The 21,606-nt window shown below is 36.8% G+C and overlaps 1 protein-coding gene across 1 annotated transcript in view; it reads left to right on the top strand.

Moving 5' to 3' along the window:
* Positions 1-1,858, top strand: part of HPGD (15-hydroxyprostaglandin dehydrogenase) — a 34,271-nt gene extending 32,413 nt beyond the window's left edge. The window contains exons 6-7 of the mRNA XM_090288944.1: positions 434-597; positions 1,622-1,858. Coding sequence (XP_090145070.1) covers positions 434-597; positions 1,622-1,760 — 303 coding nt within the window. The 3' untranslated portion in view covers positions 1,761-1,858. The remainder of the gene's footprint in view (positions 1-433; positions 598-1,621) is intronic.
* Positions 1,859-21,606: the final 19,748 nt, after the last annotated feature.

Below are 21,606 nucleotides of genomic sequence, written 5' to 3'. Positions count from 1 at the left end.
GTATCTTTACAATCAAAGTCCTAAAACTTTTCACTAACAATATTTTTTAAGCAAATATTCTCTTATACAAGAGAAATTTTTGAAAGAAAACTTGTAATATTAATTTTAAGCCTCAGCTTCTTACCTTTCAGCTTCCTGCAGAGTTCAGCAGATAAGAGTAGCTTAGATAATTATTTTCAAGAGTTGTCTAGTAATATTGATTTAAAAAAAATTAATTAGGTGAGGTTTTCAGGAATTAATTCAACACTTTAGATACATATTCTTTTACTTTCTTCTCCCTGCCAACTTTAATATTGTCATTGTTATAAGGCCAGAAGGATATCTGATTAATATTTTTCACATCAGAGTCTTTTGAATAGCTTTAATTATGTTTGTCCTATTCTCTGCATTTATAATACCACAAAACCTGCAACCTTCTATTTCCAATTGGCAGATGGGTGCTAATCTTATGAAAAGTGGTGTGCGAATAAATGCCATTTGCCCAGGCTTTGTTAATACGCCCATCCTCGAATCCATTGAAAAAGAAGAAAACATGGGACAATATATAGAATATAAGGATCACATCAAGGACATGATGAAATTCTATGGGATTTTGGAGTAAGTAAAACTATACCTACCTTTTTTATATGATGGAGCAAAGTACTATCTACACATAAGCAATAAAAAGGGGAAAATAAGGTTTTAAATTTGAGAAACAAATGTAAGCTTCAAAGTTTTGTTTGGCAAACTCTTGAAAGAAAATATTTTTCCTGGGTTTCTGAATAGAATATGTTTAGACATTATGAATTTTGCTTGAAGATATAGACAATGCATCATGAATACCTTCAACCATAATCAGACATTGTTTAAAAAGGTGATGTTTTGTTATCTTTAGAAGCAATGATTCCTCATCTGCCTAAATTCCAAGCAATATTTACATATACTCTTCTTGAAATTTCATATGGCTCCCAAAATTCAACCATTTTCATAATAAACAAAGATCAACACACATGTTTGGTGAACGATGTCTGAGTCAGAGCAGTTCAGTTTCATAGTACAAAGTCATAGCTATCATGCTGATGGAATCTGACCATGTGGGTTCAAATCCTGGCTCCACTTCTGACTATGAATTTATCTGTCAAGCTCAATTTTCTCACATGTAAAAGAGGGCTAATACTAAAGCAATCTTCAGGAACTTTTGAAAGTCTGCAAATAAGTTAACACATATAAAGTACTTAAAACAGCAGCAGATCAATAACAGACATTTAATAATTAGCTATAATTCCTAATTCTACTCTAATAATATTTCTATCTGATAAGTCTAAGATATACTGATAAGATAAAAATAAAAATAATAATAATTTTTCAATGTAAATAATATAAATTCATAAATCCTTCCTGTCAACATGACAGGGGGTTAAGCATGGGAATCTACCACTGAATTTATCATACTTTAGTGAATATTTAACTGAATAAAAAAAATGAAGGTAACAATAGCTTCCTGATATACATTTCCCTATTACATGCTAAAGGTAGTAGATTATTCAAAAACTAAAAAAAAAAAAAAAAATCCCTCAAAATTGAAGTGAAAATTATGCCTTTATCTTTTGTTTTAAAACACTAGTGTTTCCTTTACTTTTAGCCCATCAATGATTGCCAATGGATTAATAACACTCATTGAAGATGATACTTTAAATGGCGCTATTATGAAGATCACAACTTCTAAGGGAATTCATTTTCAAGACTATGATGCAACTCCATTTCATGTAAAAGCTCAGTGAACATCTTATATGTCAACCATCACTGTGACTTGTACTCGGACCATATCTTCATTTGAATATAGTTTTTCTTTAATAAAATGTTATTGTTTGACACTTTCCTTCATGCATTTGATGTCAGTTTTTCTACATCATTAGTCAAGTATATGGATTTTAAAAAATAGGAACTGTCAAAAATATGATGTGGACCAAAGCTAGATTTTGATCCTTATTAGTCTAAGTAATGATTAAAACAAAGGATATTCAAGGAATATTCTACTTTTTATAAAATGTATTTAAATTTGTGGTTCATAAATATTAACGTTTTTCAGAACATCAACTGAAAGCAGATACTTGAATTGTTATTGAAATCAAACCAAATGTAAAAAAAAAACAAAAAAAAACCTCATTTTGTTCCGATCTTTGCATTTTAAAAGAGTGAGGCTACCACCTACAGTGGCAAATCCTGAGTAACAATAATTCTATTTAAATACTATCTTTCAGCTGAACATTTCAGTTCTTTAAAAATGTGGCATATTTTGGGGCCAGTAGTTAAGGAACAAGTTATAGTGTGCATATATCCCAAATGAAAATTCTGATGTATGGAAAAATTACAGAAATTAACTGGCTGAGATGTTGATCCACAGTTCAGCTTCCCATCAGGGAAGAACATTTCTTTCCTCTTTGATTTCTTTAAGAACTTTAATTGATTCCAAAAATCTCAGGAATGACATTTTTAATAGTTACAGCTAAAAGGTTAGTTAATGCTCCTAAAATGTTATATTTAAGATATGCTCATTTTAAAAAAAAATGCTAATTTTCAGATTACTTCTTTGTTTATTTGTACCAACCTCAAAAGTGCCTACCTTTCAATGAAACTTTTTTTTTCTAATCTCCAGAAAGTATTTAGTGTTCTAGGCATGGCTATGAAGGAGAAGAAACCAATTTTCTTGCAGCCTGTTTTTGTATGTTTAAAACCATAATCACAAGAGGTAAAAATAACTGTGATTTTTTTTCTGTCTTCCCTGTCAGGTATTTTAAGATATAATCATTAAATGTACCTGCTTTGGGCTTTGGGTGACCCTCTTTGCAAGCAATAATTAATGCTAATAAATAGCAAAAGCACAAAATGTCTGTTTAATCATTTCTTCTTACTACTTATATAAAATACAAAATAGAAATATCACTGTCTGCTAACTCTAGAGCTCCCAGCTTGGAACAAAATCCATCCATATGAGATTAATAAGTATTTCCTAGAGATACTGGAGGACTGCCACATATTGCTCTGTTTTAATGCTGCCATAGAGAACAAATTGCTTCACTTTTAAGAAGGAATTTGAATATGAGTAACTGTTGTCTAGCTCTTTACATAATGTATTTTAAAAAGCACACCAGGAAACGAACATCAGTGAACATATAATAGAGATAAGGTGTATAACTAGACACAAACTTGTCCGTGCATTGTGGCAGTGACCCATTAGTGAATGATATGGGTACTATATGTGGTGTATCACTTACTGTATATGTTTTTCCACTGTAATGTTCAATGCTGTATGTTGAACTTTTCATTTACAGATAATTCTTTGTATCAGCAGCCTTCAGTATACCTTATACTTTGATTTTTTTTTCAAATCAATAAACTATGCAGACATTTAAAACTCAGTAGAACTAAAAAATGTGATTTATATTATAAAAAGTTGTTTTACATTAAAGTTTATCTTCTCTATATCGTCGGCAGCCGTCCGTCTCGAGAGACGATGGTGTAGCTTCTTAAGAGTCTATCTGCACCGCCGAGAATGGCTATGCAGTCCGACTTGGGAGTGACACGGTATCTGTCTCCTCCCGTGTTGAATCGACATCTTGCGATGACGCTGAAGTGTCCTCTCCAGTGAAGCTGAAGCTACAGAGCCTGGGCAGGGTGATATGGAGGGTCTGCTGTTGCCCATGCAGCAGACCCCCCCTCTCTTCGCAGCTGAAGGGTCCAAGGGAAAGACGGAGTCAATACAGCTTGGCTTCAGGTGCGCTGCAGGAGTTGCCAGTGTTGACTACGTCAAACCTCCTTAGGGACTCCGGCTCCGGATTTTCTGTCGGGGTTTACTCCCTTAGCCTTTCCCCTGAAGAGGTATGCCGCAAGGCAGCAGAGGTTTTTTGGAGTCAGAGTTTTCCTTCTCTGATGTGCCCTGACTGGAAGATCGAACCAGCGACACTTAGCTCGCAGGCCGACGTTCAATCCACTGAGCCAAACCAGCCAGGGTTCTTCTCTATATAGCTTTAAATAAATATATAATGTTATATATCTATGTACTGGTTGAGAAAAAAATAAATAGTAAATTTGGGGGGAAGTTTAGTTTCCTTAATTGTGTTTTTCAGTGAAAATTCTAATGTGAATAATATGTAATTTTCAAATGTATTTTTCCTAATATGAAGTAGGGCTTGCAGAGCCGCAAATCTAAAGATATATGGACACTGAAGAAAGTTGAGATTTGATAATGACATTGAAATGTCCAACAAACTTTTTTTTTTCCCATAAAAAATATACTTGTAGGCACTTGTAGTACCATTTAAGATACAAGTGATTAATGATTTCTGTCTGTTTTTGCTTTATTTCTTCATAAATTTAGGACACCAAAGAGGTCTGAAAATGTACATTTTTAATAAAATTTAAATCCTTTCACATACTAAATATCATTTGATGGGTAGCTTTTTTTCTTACATTAGAATTTCAAAAGGCACATTTATAGTGCACAAGAAAAGGTGACTGGATCCAAAGTCACCATCAGCCCATCACTGTCTGTGAGAGACTCTGGGTCCCTCGGAATGGATGAAGAAACTACTCAGACACTCTTCATCTGAGGAAGGAAGGGAGGGGGTTTTCTCTAGTGGAAACCCCCCCCCCATTTCTTTATTAGCCAGGGTTTTTATCCACTTTCCATATGCGGAGGTAATTAAGGAAAATATGCAGCACTTCCCCAAATGATAGGGAGTGAAAGGGAAGTGCAGATCAATACAGGGTTGAAACATCCAGGTATTTTACACAAGGTCAAAAGCACTTCCTCTTACTTAATCGTTCTCTTCTTCACATTTTACTGACAAGGATTTGAGGCTTTACAGAGAAAAACAGAGCAGGTTCCTTTTCCTTAAAAGCCACTTTGGATTTCTACTGTATCTTTAAAATCCCCCGGAAGGTGGGATTCAGAGCAGGCCTGGGAGACAACCTGCCGGCTAAGGGCCCAGCTTGGGGCGGCTCTGCACAACGATCAGTCTCTTAAACCAAGCCTGTCTGTTTCCCACATCTCCCCATGTCTGTCTGTCCCCCATAGCCGTCCACTTGTTGGCTTCCCTCCTAGGCAGCTTTCTCCATATGATGCTTCCAGGATCCATAGCCTGATTTTCACCAGCTTCCAATCTGGCAAAACAAGAACTTATTTTTGGCACCAGAGCTCATTTGCCTTTCTTAGCTTATGTGCCTATTACTGAGACATTCCTTGTAGTCAGAGATGGTTACTCTGCTTGACCAGAACCAAATGACATGCCTCCCCTAGGGCTGTTAGAATTGGAGAGCATGGGGGAACAGGAGAAGTGGGCAGGAAATTGACCTGAACCCTATGGACTAAGAAAAGGATAATTTCTAAGAGGAAAATTATGCTGCCATTACCAGAAAGTAGGTGAATATAGGCTGAGCTAACAAAAACAAGAGATAGCCTCTGTAGGGGAAGACAAAGAGTGAATAAAGGATTAGTTATCTCTTAATCTTTTAGATAAATTTTCAGACTATCATGGTTCTTATAACATGCCTCAATCCATGTTTTTCAAACAGTATGTATCATATTGGATAGGAAAGAAAATGAATAGAAAATGCAGCAGGCATCTCATGTATATATGATTGTGCTCATTCTCAATGTAAAATATATTATTGTTGGTCAAAGTGAAAAGGGTTCAAAGCTACTCATTTTAATGTTGACTACAATCATTGCCTCTAGACATTCTTCATTTCTGAATTTCTGACTATGTTATCATTTTAATCCTGTAATTCTACTTGAACTTATTAGCAACATTTCTAATTCCTCTTACTAAAATTTCATCATCAGCATATAGCTTGCACTAAATTTTAATAGGAATTTGTAAGTTTAACTTTGCACCATTAACCTATCCCCCACTCCCAGTTTTCAAGTAACATTTCTACACATATAGTCAACAAATTTAATTACTGAACAATTTTGGGGGCAAAATTTATATACACATGGTTTAATATATTGTGTTCTATGTAGATATTAGTTCTCACATATATTGATTAAGGCCTGATCTAGAAAATTGCACTGGACTCTGAAGGAACCTTGGTTACAAAAGCATTGGAAGGGAACTAAAGAGCCAAACATAGAATGATGATACAACCCACCATCAACTGGAAAACAGAAACAACTAGGTATTCCATCCCCCAAAATGATTTATTCAGGAAAAATAAAGGACTACCATCCAGAGCACGCAGACATGGTGAGCACCATGCACACACTGCCCTCAGACGAAGATGGAGAAGGAACTTGTAGAAGGGAAAAGGAAATTAAGGGGTGGGACAGGTGCAATCACAGAGCTCTGTTATAAATATAGAAGTCTTCCTATGGGGTTCTTGTAATGACATAGACTATTTTTATTTGAAATTGTACTTGGTTGTTTAATCTGCAATCAGGCAACGAAAGGAAATGGCAATATAAAAATGGGAAAAGAGAAATAAAACTATCATTTGTGGTGGAAGTGACTATCAATATACAATAGTCCAAGAGGCTTAAATATTAAAATTCATGATGACTTTGGCAAGTGTTATAGATTAAAAAATATGAACACAATTCTTTGTAGATTCTCTCAACAAGAGAGGGAGTCTGATTCTTCATCTCTTGAATACAGGCTGGCCTTGTAACCTCCTTTGTCAGGACAATGCAGGGAAATCAATATTGTGTGATTTCTGAAGAGGTTTTGAAAGTATGGTTTTACTTCTGTGCGTGGAATCCTGCCACCTCATAAAAAAGCATGAGGATAACCTGCTGGTGGGTGAGAGATCACATAGAGAAGAACCAAAATGCTTTAATCAGCCAGCAGCAGATTCTTGAGTGATCCCCATACTACATTAGCCAAGCCTGATTCATAGCAACAGAACTGCTCAGCTGAGCCAAATTCAAATTACCAACCCACAGTATTGTGAGATAAATAGTTGTTTTAATCCACTAATGTATGGGTTCTTTGTTATGAGGCAAATGTTAACTGATGTAGGAAGGCTCTGAAAACAAAGAAAGAAGTGAAAATCCTAAAACAAAAGAAAAATCCATTTAAATAGGGTATGCTTAAGAACAAAAATTACCAAGTAACTTTTGGTTTTGTTGTGGGGGGAGAGAGAGAGAGAATGGAAAAATGAAAGAAGGAAAGAAGAAGAAAGAGGTGGGAGGGAAGAAGAAAAAAGAAGGAAAGATAAAGAAAAATAAAACTAAAAAGGCTTGGTCACATGTAAAAAATACCTCATTCTCATTGATGGCATAGGATAGGAAAGCTATGCAGGCAATCAGAATTTGAGGGAATAAAATGCTGGAGAAAAGAGAAGCTCACTAAAACGAGCATGGTGTTTTTGCTACTTTTCTGTTGAGGCCAATTTTTAAATTTACAGAGATGCTGAGAAATTGAGCAGAACATGGCTACTAAGTTACAGAGAAATACTTGGGTGGGGGTGGGGTGGGGTAGAAATTAGAATTTAAAACTAAGACACCAAAATTTGAGAGGAAAAGATTATAGAGAGAAAGGAAGTCCAGAAAAGAAAAATCTGAGCCAGTTTCATTATAATCCATTCAACAGTCTTGATTTTGCTGGTGGCAAGAACCACACAAGAATGTTACTGGCAATTGGGCAACCTCGGTATTGAGTTCTGGCTAAGAAAGAATTCAGAGCAAAGACTCAAATACCAGCAAAAGTTTACATACAAGTATTTCAAAAGTCACAGAGGTAAAAGAAGTGAGTCTTAGAGGTAACTGGCTCAGGAAACGAGTTACAAAGGCAAAAGAAGGGCCCTTGGAGCTTAGGAGAGAGAAAGGTAGCAGTAACATGCCAGGGGAAGAAGAAGGAGAGGGGATAGGCATGGGCGTGCTAGGAGGGAGAGCTGCACTGGGTCCTCCATCTTGGAGGTATTTATCCGATGGTGTCAGGGAGGATCCCTATAGAATATTCATCAGCTTTCCAGTTCCTTTCAGAGTCATGGTCCGCAATAATTGGTTGGCACCAGGACGGGGTAATCAGTCAGTGCAGCTGGTCCTGATGTCCCCCACGGTGTGCTTATCTGGGTTTGCTGCTTTTCTAGGCCTGAAGCTGAAACACAACTGAGACCTAGCTGTATTTGATGCAGGTCAGAACTTCATTGTCCTAAGGGCTTACTACTTAGGGTTGTTCTCCGGCCCCCTTGTTCATTCCCCCTCTAAGGGGGCCTCACCTGCATGACTAGCAACACACCAGGAATGAAAAGGTTATCCTGCAGCTGAGGTCCTCGTTTTCCTGGTTGTGCTCATTGCTTTCTGCCCTGGTGGCCCTTCTGTACCTGGCCCATCATCCTTGCTCTGCTCATGTCTGTCTAACTACCTACCAGAGTTTGAGAGGCAGACAAACTATAAGATGGCTGCTAAGAGACTGGAAAAACTAAGCATAGCTCTCATCAAATTGCATGTGAGGGGAAAAGAAAATAATTGTGTGCTTTATGATTGTAAGGTAATAGAAAACCTCCCAGGTTTTCAGTTGAGGCCTCCAAAAGGCTATACTTTATAAGTGAGGGCAAACCAGAAATAGAGATCAGACTTTACAAAGACTAAAATCCAGACTCAACTGAGCTTAATTCCTTATTAGATTTAACTGACTGTACTACTATTTTATTTGTCTGCCATAAGCCAATCAAAACCTCTCGAGAAAAATGATCATCCAAAGCTTCTCTAATTTTAAATGCACAATTTCCTGTATTAAATTAAAAATATATAGACTGAAACAGAAAAAAAAAGGGGGATGGAAAATACAGAAAAACAGCATGAGAGAACTGTAGGCCTTAAAACAGTTTAACATGCGTACAATTAGAGTTCTAGAAAACAAGAAAAAAAATCAAGACAGAAGCAACATTTGAAAGTAATGTTCAAGAATTTTCCAAAAGTAATTGAAGCTGCTGATTTAAGAAACAGTACGAATAAGAAAGAAAGCACACTTCATCAAATAATAGTAAAAACTACCAAAAACCAATGGTCAGGGGAAAAAAAAAGACAAATTATCTTCAAAGTAACAAAAATAAAACTCTCAAGTATCTTCATAATAGAAACTATGTAAGTCAGAAAACAATGAAATAATATTTCAAATTTCCAAAACAAACAATAAACTCAGAGCTCTATACATGTAGTAAAAAAAAAAAAAATTAAAGGTACAATAAAGAAAATATTTTCAGGAAAAAAACCAACAGAATTTGTTACAACAGATCTACATTCAAAGAAATACAGAACAGGAGTTTTTCAGGCCCTCAAAAGGACCCCAGATGGAGGAAGAGAAATGCAGGGAGGTATAAAGGGAAAAGTGTGAGGAAATAAAAATATTTATTCTATTAAGCAATGAAAATGATGATTTCTGAGATTAGAAATATATGAAAGCACAAATGTCAAGAGGGTGTAAGTAGTTAAAAGTGTTCTAAATTACTTATATTTTGGGGTATTTGGTAAAAACACTACTAATTAATATTAGTGTTCATGATATTAATATATCAATAATTCCTAGTGTAATATATAAGATAAATAATGTATAAACAATAATCTAATTAAGGAGAACTTCAAATAATAAAGCTAATAGAAAAAATAGAAAGAAGAAAAAAACAACAGTATATACAATGGGAGACCCAGTAGAAAACAAGTGGGTGCATGAATGATCCAATTGTAAATGCAATCCCAGTGATTTCCCATTGCACTTAGAGTAAAATCCTGCTCTGATCTTACCATTTCCACTGGTCTGACTTGTCTCTAGGCTCATAGGCTTCTCCGACCCTTGAATGTGTCAAACTTTCTCTCCCTTCAGGGCCCTAGCACTCACCCTTCTGCCTAGATGGCTCTTTTCCCATATATTATTGGCTCTAATATAAGCTCCTAGGTACAGTCTCCAATGACCACCACTCTAAATTAACCATTTAGAATGAAATGTCTATTAAATGGCTAAAACATCCTAAGCTGTTTTAAGAATATGTAAGTTCCCTTCAAACAGATGTTAATATTTCCAGTCTTCTTTGTATTGATCAGATGACTTCTGCCATATTGTGTTTAAGTAAGTATCACATTTTAGAAGGGATTGAATATCTAGAATTTGGATTTTATCTTAAGTACAGTGGGAGATGTATATAGAACTTCAAATTTTGGAGTAGTTGTAAAGATAGAATAGACGTAGTTTTGTCTGGGGAACAGAATTATGAATAAGTGGAAGGTCGTATAAGGTACCATCAGAATTAGGATACTGTAAATGTGATACATTTGTCCTAGAAGCAGAAAATTCATTGATCATTGAAATGGTTGAGGCTGATAGCCACCCATTAGGGATTTTGTACACAGTATTTCTGCATAAATAAGAAGTTAGACCAACAGAGCTTTTAATCTCTTTTGACTTTGTTTCTACTCCACAGTACTATATAATGGTCTTTGCAGTTTATAGCAAGTAAATACCACTCATAGTAATACTTCCCTTAATCAGAAAGGGTCATAATGCTTTTTGTTCATTACTTTTCTCACCTTTGTTAATGTCCACTTTCCCCTATTTATTTAATATCAGGAATATTTCCAGAACTGTGTGGCCCTGCTTCACTGAGTCTGCACTTGCTGCCCAGTCATACAGACACCTCGGTGCCTACTTCCTGCCTCTGGCAGGGTCTTTTTAAATGAGTCGCAGTGGCCGTCTAATTTTGGATCAGTCCAGTGCTTATTTTATTTAGATTTTATGTCAAAGAGCTTACAAAATGTTAGTTGATGAATGGTCTGTGCCATCCTTCCTGTTCCTGAGAATGGGTGTGGGGAGATTTCCTTGGTAAGAAGGATGTTTTGAGTATCAGTAAATGTTATCATCCTTATCTGATGGCCGTTAAAGTGTTACCATAAAATGTATCTTTTTTTGTTGCTGTCTCCTCTGGCTATAGCATATCAGTGAAAGGCTTTTGTAAATTTATAGCAGTGACAAAAGCAGACACCTGTAGTTTAATGCAGGTGAACATGCTGCCATTTATGAGATTGTGTCAGAAAACTGGATCTTCCTGACTAGGATCTTTCGTTTTTCCCAGCCCGTTTTCTCTTATCCACTTCTGCTGTCCAAAGTCAAGTTCTCATGACCTCTTACATCTGCTAATATATTTTGATTTTTATCATGACTACTCTCCAGCTTCCAGGGTCTGTCCTAGTCAATTAACCTTAAGTACTATGTTACTGTTAATCGACTAGGACATGCCTCTACCTGGGTCACTCCTCCACTTAAAACCTTCTGCCTCCTATTCCCAAAAGCACGAAGTCCAGACCTCCAAACAGACATTCCAGGCCTTTCACAATTCAACCACAGTTCACCAGCCCTGCCCGATCTGGGCAAATCCTTATCAAGTTATGAGATCCCCAAATTCCACTCCTAAATTTTGCTTACTTTATTTCCCTTTTATCTTCATCCGTAAATCTTCTTGGAAGGGAGTAGAAGAAAGTGCAAGGGGGGTGGGTAGGATAGAAATCCTGTACATAAAAGAAAATTAAAATTGGGGATGGGGTAGGAGGATGATAGGCATTTTAGGATAAAGATAATAGGAAGAGACTTGGATGAATTGCAGAGAAATATGTTTTTTATATTTAGCCTAGTATAAGAGCATAAGGAATAGATTTCTGAACGTAATTGTATTCATACAGATGTTTGTAATCATTGTTGATTTGGATTCAATGGAACAATGAATAAGCTTTTTATATGATAATCATAAGACCTAAAACAGAAAAGCAGGCTTTTCCTTGGTTCCCAATAGCTAATTGGTACATAGTAAGTGCTTATTACTTGTTGATTGATTTGAACTGTTTTAGTGTGTGTGTGGTGGGGGGCAGGGTGGGGATATCAGCCATAATCCCAAACTGTCCATCCATCACAGGACTTCTTCCCAGACAATCCTTTTCTCTTGTGCTCTAAAACCCAGGATCCCCAAAAGTATCACACACCAGGCCCTAGGGTTGCTAGGTTGCTCTGTCTCTCAATATAATTTTATACACAGTGCAACAGAGCAGTGATTGCTCTCTGCTTTCCATTATATTTTTCATCTGATTACAAGTTGTGGTGAGTGATGAATGAGGAATGCTAAACTCTAAACAGTTGTTTTTTGTCATTGCTCTAAAGTATTAAAAACTTAAAAAAACACACACACTAAGCAGAGTAACACTATTTGGAGAGCTCTTTGCACACATAGACACACAAAACACAACATGACTAGAAAGTAAGAAAGGCTAAAACAGGCACTCTCCAGAACAACTTTGTCTTTGAAAAGGCTACCCAATTTTTGAGGTTTCTAAGGCAAATGCTTGTGTCTTTTTTCACTACCTCCTCTTGGCTACTTAAGCGGTTCATAGAGAGAAAACGTTGAGTCATCCCCATAGTAATTTTCAATCGTAAGCTTCCCTGAATCCATCTCCACTGGGATTCTTCCCATTTAACATGAAAACAAAAAGTAAATAAAGGGGAAACCAACCTTGCTTTAAACTCCTCCTTATTAACTTAAATATAGTCGATCAACTCCATTGTTTTTCAGCTTCAGCTTATTTGTGACAAACCATATGTGAATGATGTCTAACCTGCATGTAAAATACAAAAGTTATGAAATGCTTTTGTATTTTTTCCTGTCTCACAATTTAGGGAGACAAACTTTCTTTAATTTAGTGCTGTTATACTATAAAATAGGCCGACGCTTGGCCTGCGAGCTAAGTGTCGCTGGTTCGATCTTCCAGTCAGGGCACATCAGAGAAGGAAAACTCTGATTTCAAAAACCTCCGCTGCCTTGCGGCATACCTCTTCAGGGGAAAGGCTAAGGGAGTAAACCACAACAGAAAATCTGGAGCCGGAGTCCCTAAGGAGGTTTGACGTTGTAGTCAACACCGGCAATTCCTGCGGCGCACCTGAAGCCAAGCTGTATTGACTCCGTCTTTCCCTTGGACCCTTCAGCTGCGAAGAGAGGGGGGGTCTGCTGCATGGGCAACAGCAGACCCTCCATATCACCCTGCCCAGGCTCTGTAGCTTCAGCTTCACTGGAGAGGACACTCCAGCGTCATCGCAAGATGTGGATTCAACACGGGAGGAGACAGATACCGTGTCACTCCCGAGTTGGACTGCACAGCCATTCTCGGCGGTGCAGATAGACTCTTAAGAAGCTATACCAGCATCTCTCGAGACAGACGGCTGCCGACAACTATAAAATAGTCAATTCTCCCAAACGAAGAAAAATTTGTGAGAAAAGTTAATTTTCTTGAAGCTCTTAACCAAAATATTTACTGAGTGAATTTTAAAATTTAAGTTAATTTAAATTTTACATTATAATTAATATAAATTCCAAGAATACCAATACCTCTCCCTTCAATTTCCCATACATTTGTTGAATAGCCATCTTGTGTCAGGCAGAGTACTAGACATCAAGGAGCCAACAATGAAAAACTCATATGCCTGCCTTCAAGGGGCTCATGATCATGTTCGGGAAACAAACATGTAGAGGAAAAAAGTCATCATTCCATCTTATAAAGATTGTAATAGATTTATGGAGAAGGATGATGGGAAAATTATAACGGAAACTCTGCTTGTAGGGGTTAGGGAAGGAAAGGGCTTCATAAACAAGGAGTCACTTGAGCCCAGACTTGAAAGATTTTTATGAAATTAGGAGGAAGAAATTCCAGGAAGAGGAAAACTGTAATTAGTTCAACAAACTATTATCAGTTCCCTAGGAGTTCAGTTCAGAACTTAGGGTTAAAGCTGTATGAAGCAGCCACGTATTATTCTAAGAGGTTTGCATGTTTGGATGGCCAGTAGGGAACTTTTCATAGATGTTAATAACAAGTAATATGGAAGGGAAAGGGTGGGTGGAGGTGGAAGAGGGTATGGGGGGGATAAGTGGTCATGGAAAAAATACAGTAAAATATTTTTAAAAAGTAATACAGGCAGGTTTGTATTTGAAAAGACAAACTTGGGGTGGGTTCAGAATGGAATAGGTAAGGGCTGGCCTGAAAGTCTGGATAACTAAGTGGGAAAATATTCCAAAATTCCATAAGGGAGCTGACAGAAGCCTCAATAAATGCCGTGATAATGGAGATGAAGAAGCACATATGAACAGGAGCACAATCGGGAATCAGAATCAGCAGTGCCACATGGGAAATCAGAAGTGGAAAGAAGGGACAATTCACAGGCTTTCTAGATGCCACATACAAAGTTTAAAAAGCATCAGCAGCAGCATCAATAATATGAGGTGGGACCTCAAAAAAACATAATTATCTTCTGGAGGGCAGGACCCTTGTAGTATAGGTGTCCCCTGCCAGGTGAGTGTTTAGGAACCTATCTGCATTAGTGTACCAGCTTGTGTTGTTGTGAGAGGCTTTGTTTGGCTTCAGTGAATTTTTTTGAAGACTCCTTTAATGTGTTTGCCCATTTCACAATGGGTGATATACGAGCACACCTGCCCACACCATGCTGAGTGCTCAGCAGTTTTTGACCAAAAATATCATGACGCCCATGCCCCACCCTCCCTATTCACCTGATCTCACCCTGAGTGACCACTTGTTTCCCCACATGGAAAAAGTTCTCAAAAGGAAACAAAAACGGCAGAAGCACTAAAAGGCATCAACATTGACAAGTTGAAAAACTGTTTTGAGCAATGGAAAAAAATGCCTGGATAGATGTATTGCATCAAATGGAGAACACTTTGAAGGGGACTAAAGTTTAAACATGTAAGAATAAATACACAACTTTTCACAAATAAATTCTTTTGGGGGGAGGGTCCCCCCTCATATTTACTGAGGACTTTGTTCCAGGCACAACACCAACCACTTCCTTTCAAATCTTGTAACAATCTTATAAGACAGGCACCATTATTATCCCAATACTAGAAAATAAATGAAGTGTAAATTACCTTGGGGAGATTATTGAAATGTGACGATAATTCCAGCAAGCTTGAGTTAGAATTATTCTTTTTAAAAATTATTGAAGTTTATTATTTACTTTCTCTATATCCACATGATGTTGGGTCAAATATGAAATCTACTTTATTTTAATAAATGAGAAAGCTGACTGATTTGTAAAGAATATGATGGCAGCTCGGGAATGAAACCCAGTCTCATTGTGCCCATGCTGGAGAGCTTTCTGGCTCTTCTTGACTTACTATGACCAGAGAAGACATTTTCTCCAGTTTGTATTCCACAAATTACATTGCTGCAGAGAGATTCTAGAAAAATAACATAGATAAGTTCAGCTCTTGGTTTCCATTGAAGGAAGGGACAGAAATATAGGTAATGGTGGAAACAAGAGGACCCATGATCCCCAAAAGTATCAGCACTGCTGTTTCTTCTCATCTATTTGACTTTTCTCTGGGGACTCTGGTTTCCTCCCACATCCCAAAGATATGCTGGTGAGGTGAGTTGACTTATCTGTATCGTCCCAGGCTGAGTGAGTGTGGGTGAGTGTCAAGGTTCTGAGGTGGAAGAGCATCTGCTCCTGTCCAGGGAGGGTGTTCATCTTGTCTCCTGAATTGCTGCGGGAGAGGCTCTGGCCACTGGTGAACATGGATGTATAGCTCACATTTATTTCAATGCTTAATATTGAAATGGGGTCTTTATTTAGAAGTCTAATGATGATTTTGTGACCAGAAATATGCCATAGGAACTTAACTCTCCTTCATATTAATTAGCTTGGTAAAGCTGGTTTTGTTTTACATCATTTTGCTTAAATAGCAATTTCCAAGAACCTACCTATGATGTTAAGTAAGGATTTACTGTATCAAAGTATTGATATGATGTACTTAACTGTCTCTATATTTCATTTTGCACTTCTTCAAGGAGACGATTATGATATTCAAAGAAGAACTGGTATTGACACCTCCATGTGCTAAAATTACTATTGATCTGTGATTTGGGGCCCAGGTGAAAGACTCCAGACAGTAAACATACAGATCAATACTGCTCCTGCCACTGACAGCAAGGTTCAAGGCATTCCTTTATCTAATATTTTCATCTGATTTGAATAAATGGAATTCTGCCACCTAAGACATTAGCTGACATTTTTTCACCACTTAATTGAATTTTGTATTTCCTTTTTCCTGTTTCTTTTTTTAATTTTAGATTTAGGTAACATCTATTGGAGCTTTATTATTTTTCATGACTTGTTTGATTTAAATATCATATTTATTACTGCATTCTGGCTTGTCCTATCCACATAGTAAAATACACAGCCACTAATTGCTCCCATACTTTTACCTTTATACCCACACTGTTGGCATACTAACAGATACTTACTTCCATTCTAAAACTCTTTCAAGGATTCTAGTCTATCCAGTTCAGGTATGGTGTCTGTCTGTGGACAGGACAGTGACAAGACAAAGGAATTATAGGGAAGGCTCTGTAGTACCCATGAGGATGAGGGGTGCTAAGCAGTTTATTCTGTACAATTTCTAAAACATAGACATTGAAACTCATGGGATTCAATACACATGATTTTAAGTTGGTGGAAGGAAAGATTTAAATTCTCAGCTCCACCAATGGGATATTTCATATTAGCAGTCTTCCAAACTTCCTACCCAGCTGGCCCTTCTCTTAGGGCCGCTCTTATTCTCTCACATGCACGTCTTCTCCACGGCAATGTTCCACATGCCTGCTCTGTTGTGGCAGCAAATAGAGCTTCACATCTATTCTCCTTTTCGCCACATGTAGGTGAAAAAGACGTGCAGTCAGGACCAGGAAGGCAAGAGCCAACCATTTCACATTCCAAGCTTGACACAATGATTTAATGTGCCTATTAGTAGCATGCTTTCCTATGTAAGAGGTATTAAGCATTCTAAAAAGTAACTTGTCCAGACAGAGTCTAAAAGCAAATCAGGAATGATCCCACAGATTAAAATTCTAGGCACCAGAGGAAGGTAAAGAGATATTTTTGGCTAGAGAGACTGGTAGCAATAAAGTTGGGGGGTTGAGCAAGGCTGACACAGTCCCGCACGTCAATACCAAGTAAAAATGTAATTTGCTACTTTCCGTCACTTGGGTTGTCCTTGAGTGTCTGAACGCAATGATCTGAAAGTAAACCAATTGAAAATGGATTTTCTTCTGCCTTTCCCCTTCACTTATGAAAGAAAACCACTGTAATGAAGTAGGAGCTATCATAAGGACACCAAATTAAATTTTCTAACTATTGATTGTTAGAAGACATAGCAGCCATGGAGTCAAAAGAGATGAGGATCAAGAAAATTGATTCCTAGACAATGCTTTAAGCATGGAATTGATTCTTTCATTGGAATTCTGTTTTTATAAATTATATATTTATATTTTCCCTGTCTTCAGTTGCAGGATGAGCACTGTAAAGCTTACACCACATGGTGTGGATCTCACAGCTTTGGCTGGGTCCTTTTCCTCGTAAGTTCATTGTATATGGCATCTTAGAATTTCTCCACAATGCCTGGGGGCTAAAAGTGCCATTTAATTATGTAGTACTAAGAATAGAATCTCTCACGTGGTTAAATGTGTGTGTGTGTGTGTGTGTGTGATATATCAGTTCTAAGAAATGAGTAAAGATTTGATTACTATAAACTAGAAAGAAACTTTCTTTGCCAAACTAAATATGAGTCACATACATTATTCTTGTTTAGCAAACAAAACTCTAAACCTCTGTTTTTCTGTACATTTTTTAAAAAACTATGTATAGAGGAACTTGGTGAATAATAGTTGGCTATGTACTTAGAATTTATTTCACTTTTACTAATTACATGTAGATTTTCCTTTAGAAACACCTCTCCCCTCTGGGCTAGAGCTATGAACTTCGGATGGACTGAATCCATCCTGCTTCCAAGCTGTATTATTTTCCCCACTTAGAACAAAAAATTGTTCCGGCAGGGGCTTTCACACAAGCCCAGGTCTGTGAGCATTTTGTTTCTTCATGGCCACAGTGACTGACCTAATTAGAGTGAATCTCAAGACTTTTGTTAAATGATTATAGAAAGTGACAGTCTCTCTCCCCTTGGGTCTGTATCAAGTAGCGTGTTGCTACTGGCAGCCATTTTGTGACTATGATGGAAGCCAACCTGGGGATGAAGCCAGAACACTAGACGAGGACATAGCCAAGAAAATCACAGAAAACTGGGAGGCTGCCTTAATCAAAACATGCCTGGACTTCTCACACATGTGAACCAATAAATCTGGTTTATTATTTATGCTAATTTGAGTTGGAGGTCTGTCATTTGCAACCAGAAAATCCCAACTAATATATCCACCATCTGCAAAGGTAGACTTATCCAGAGAATGAACACAGGAATATAGTGAAAGTTAAGTTGATCACTACTGCTTATTTTCATTCACTACAGCATTTCACGGACTCAAGAATTTCAGATGAAAAAACAGAGTTAATTGGGACCAAGCACACTTTTGATGCCAACTTTAAAAGTCCTGTTAGAAAAATATGCCCAGAAAGAGGAGTGAGCCATTTGGAGGTTGCTTGGTCTAGAATTTTCTCTACTAATGAGCTGCTCTATTGCATAAAATACCCAACTTTAGTCATGCTTACAAGATATGGTTTTGAAAGATCTTAATATTCAAAATTATAATCTTAGATGGGCAAGGTAAGATCAATCATTTATTATTAAACAACTCAGCAGGCACTAGATTATCAGATTAGCTCCAGCAGAGAAATAACCCTCAGGAAATGGGATACAAATTGTATTAGGTGGAGAAAAGGCATGGAAGAAAGAGTTCTGGACCATGATAACTTACAGAAGAAAGTAGGTCTGAATGGAGACAAGATTATAATGACAGATAGGGGTGGGGAAAGATTAGTAAAGTAATAAAGATTGTTCAAAAACTAACCTCACTTATTTTAATTTCCTCCAGAGCCAGTCTATGTAGGGAATGTTGATAAATTGTATCCTAGTACTTGGGCTACTTATTTATACCAGTATGAACCCTGACACCAACAATTGGCAAAGTAATAAGAACATTTTATAGAACTAGAAGAGGTTTCCAGTCAGAAACCTGCTGCAAACAAACAGAATAGGTGCCACATTTTAAACCTTACAATTTGTCTTCTTATTCTTTTTCCCTACCTCCCTCACTCCCTGGATTCTGACAGTCAATAATTTTCTTGGCAATCTGTCCTTATAAGATGTTTGCAGGATTTCTCTTCTGCACTTTTCATCCAAACTAGAAATGACCTGCTTTGTGAAAAATTTCTACTTCTCTCACTGGAAGGAAGCAATGATTAACTACTAGAATAGCATCTAGGTATAACTGAAGCTGGTTCAGCTCTTAATTAATAAATGTTGCATTTCTAAAAGAAATGGGTTGTTCTTTTTTTTTCCGTTCTTCTGTGTACTATATCTTCAACTGCCTTTTCTCTAACACATCAAATAAAAGGTTATTTGATTTGAGGGGGGTTTCCAAATATTTATGGGATTGCTTGAAAGAAAAATCTTTATGAAATATTTTGGGAAAAATATTTTTTCTTTCTAAAACAAAAATCTAAAAAATATGTTTCAATTTCTTCTAAGAGAGAGAGACAGAGAGGTAGAAATACCACTTGAATACTTGTTCACTTAGTATTGAGTTAATATTTTATAAAAATTTGTACTATTAAGAAAAGTCTTTAGTATATAAAATTGCAATATTAAAAAAAAACAATGCCATGTAAATTGTTTGAAGTAATAAATATTGCTCTGTATATCTGGTTATGGTTTTCTCTCAGGAAGCAAAAAAAGAACATCATTCAAGTTTCATTTGATCCATAATACTGGATCCACTCCAATGTGCCTCAGTGACATATGGATTATTTTGAGCTAAAAGCAACTGAGACCCAGTATTGTCAAGATAAACTTCTGTCCTCTCCCCTCATCTATCTAGAAGAATCTGAATGAGGAGCTTTTTCCAAAATAAGAGATTATCAGAGAAAATCTTTTTCTGATGTACCTATACGGCAGGGTTCATCAGATTACTGAACACGTGCTCTCCCTGCAGTGGCTATCTGAGGCTAAGGTGCATTAACTCATCCCTAGCTCAGAATGGTTTACAGTATTCCCTCACTTATTGCAGTATTACGTTCCAGACACCCCCCACAAAGTAGGAACCTTACATTTATTCTACACTCTTAAACCTACGTAACTTTAACAACATACGTATACAGTACTGCAAAATCCCACGATATAGCAAAGAGTCCGCAATAAATAATTAAATATGATATTTTTTAAAATCCCACGATACAATGAGGCCACGATAAGTGGACCGTAATATAGGGAGAGACTACTGTATATACCCTTTTTCTTTTTTGGTCTCAGAACCTCTCATAAATGTGGGGGTCTCTGACTGTCATGCATGTGGTGCTCCCACTCATGCAAAATTAAATTTGATCTTTTTCTTGTTAATATGTCTCTTGATTTGATTATTCAGCCAGCCAAAAGAACCAGAGGAGGGAAAGAGGAATTTTCCCCTTTCCCTACTGTGCCAATTTACCGGTAGATGGATGTCAAATCCTCCTATTTATTGATATTCTAACCTTTTACTTTTATTTTGTTTGATCAAGAAATATTTAAAACTACAGTTTATTTTAGGTTTCTAGGTTTCACACCAGCTCATTTGTCAGCAGCCTGTCCTTCTCCATTGGGTTCTGGCAGAAGTAGATGAAGCAGGGTAGAATATCAAAGTGTATCAAACCACAGGATCTGCAATATCTTAATTTTCCTCACTACACCTCATCCCACACACCCTCCCCCACTCTAGGAATTAGTAATGCAATCCAGAAAGGAACCTTGGAGTTACTAAATCAAATAGAGTGTAGCAGAAACTCTTAGGCTCAGAAGAAAATCAATGTAAATTTGTTTACAAATTTCTAATAAAACATTTATAAGGATGATGCGAAAAAATTAAAATCCAGAAAGTCCACTTGCACTCCATTCTCACTATGGACTCATGATCAGTTGATAATTATATTTCATTCTTACAGAGAAAGAATTCAAATCCAATTTCCAGGAAACATGTGAAGTACTTACTAGAAAAAGACTTTAAAAAAAAATTGCATGAGGCAAACTCAGGAACTTAATTTTAAATTCCCACTAAAAATTTCTACCTCAAAGAGAGAAGCTTTGTTTGTCTAAACAATAGCTTTAAAATATGGCTATATTTGCTAAAAGTCTTTTAAAATTACATTTATTGTGGCAACACTGGTTAATAGGTTTCAGGTATGCATCCTTATAATCTATCATCTGTATATGCCATTGTGTGTTCCCGACCCAAAGTCTAGTTAAAATCTTTAAAAAATAAATTCTCAATATGAGAACTTTGGTGAACTGGCATATTTCCAAGAGGAAAAACAGCCAAAATACAACTACAGAAGCCACCAGATACTACATGGAAAAAATACTGAATATATTTATATTTTTATAAAACCAACATTTTCAACATTAAAGGACTCACCATAATTTATCATTTTTACCTTTCTAGCTACCCAAGCATCAGTAGACAAAATCTAAAATATATGTAGCTCAAGTGCAAGCTTTAGACTTTGAATGTAAAGTATAAGAGAGATGCTGGTGGGAATGTAAACTGGTGCAGCCACTGTGGAAAACAGTATGGAGTTTCCTCAAAAAATTAAGACTAGAGTTAGT

The sequence above is a fragment of the Furipterus horrens genome, unplaced genomic scaffold (genome assembly GCF_987537825.1).
Source record: "Furipterus horrens unplaced genomic scaffold, mFurHor1.1.pri manual_scaffold_10, whole genome shotgun sequence".
NCBI classification, from domain to species: Eukaryota; Metazoa; Chordata; class Mammalia; order Chiroptera; family Furipteridae; genus Furipterus; species Furipterus horrens.
Note: the sequence above shows the minus strand (reverse complement) of the source record. Positions and strands in the feature narration are given on the sequence as shown.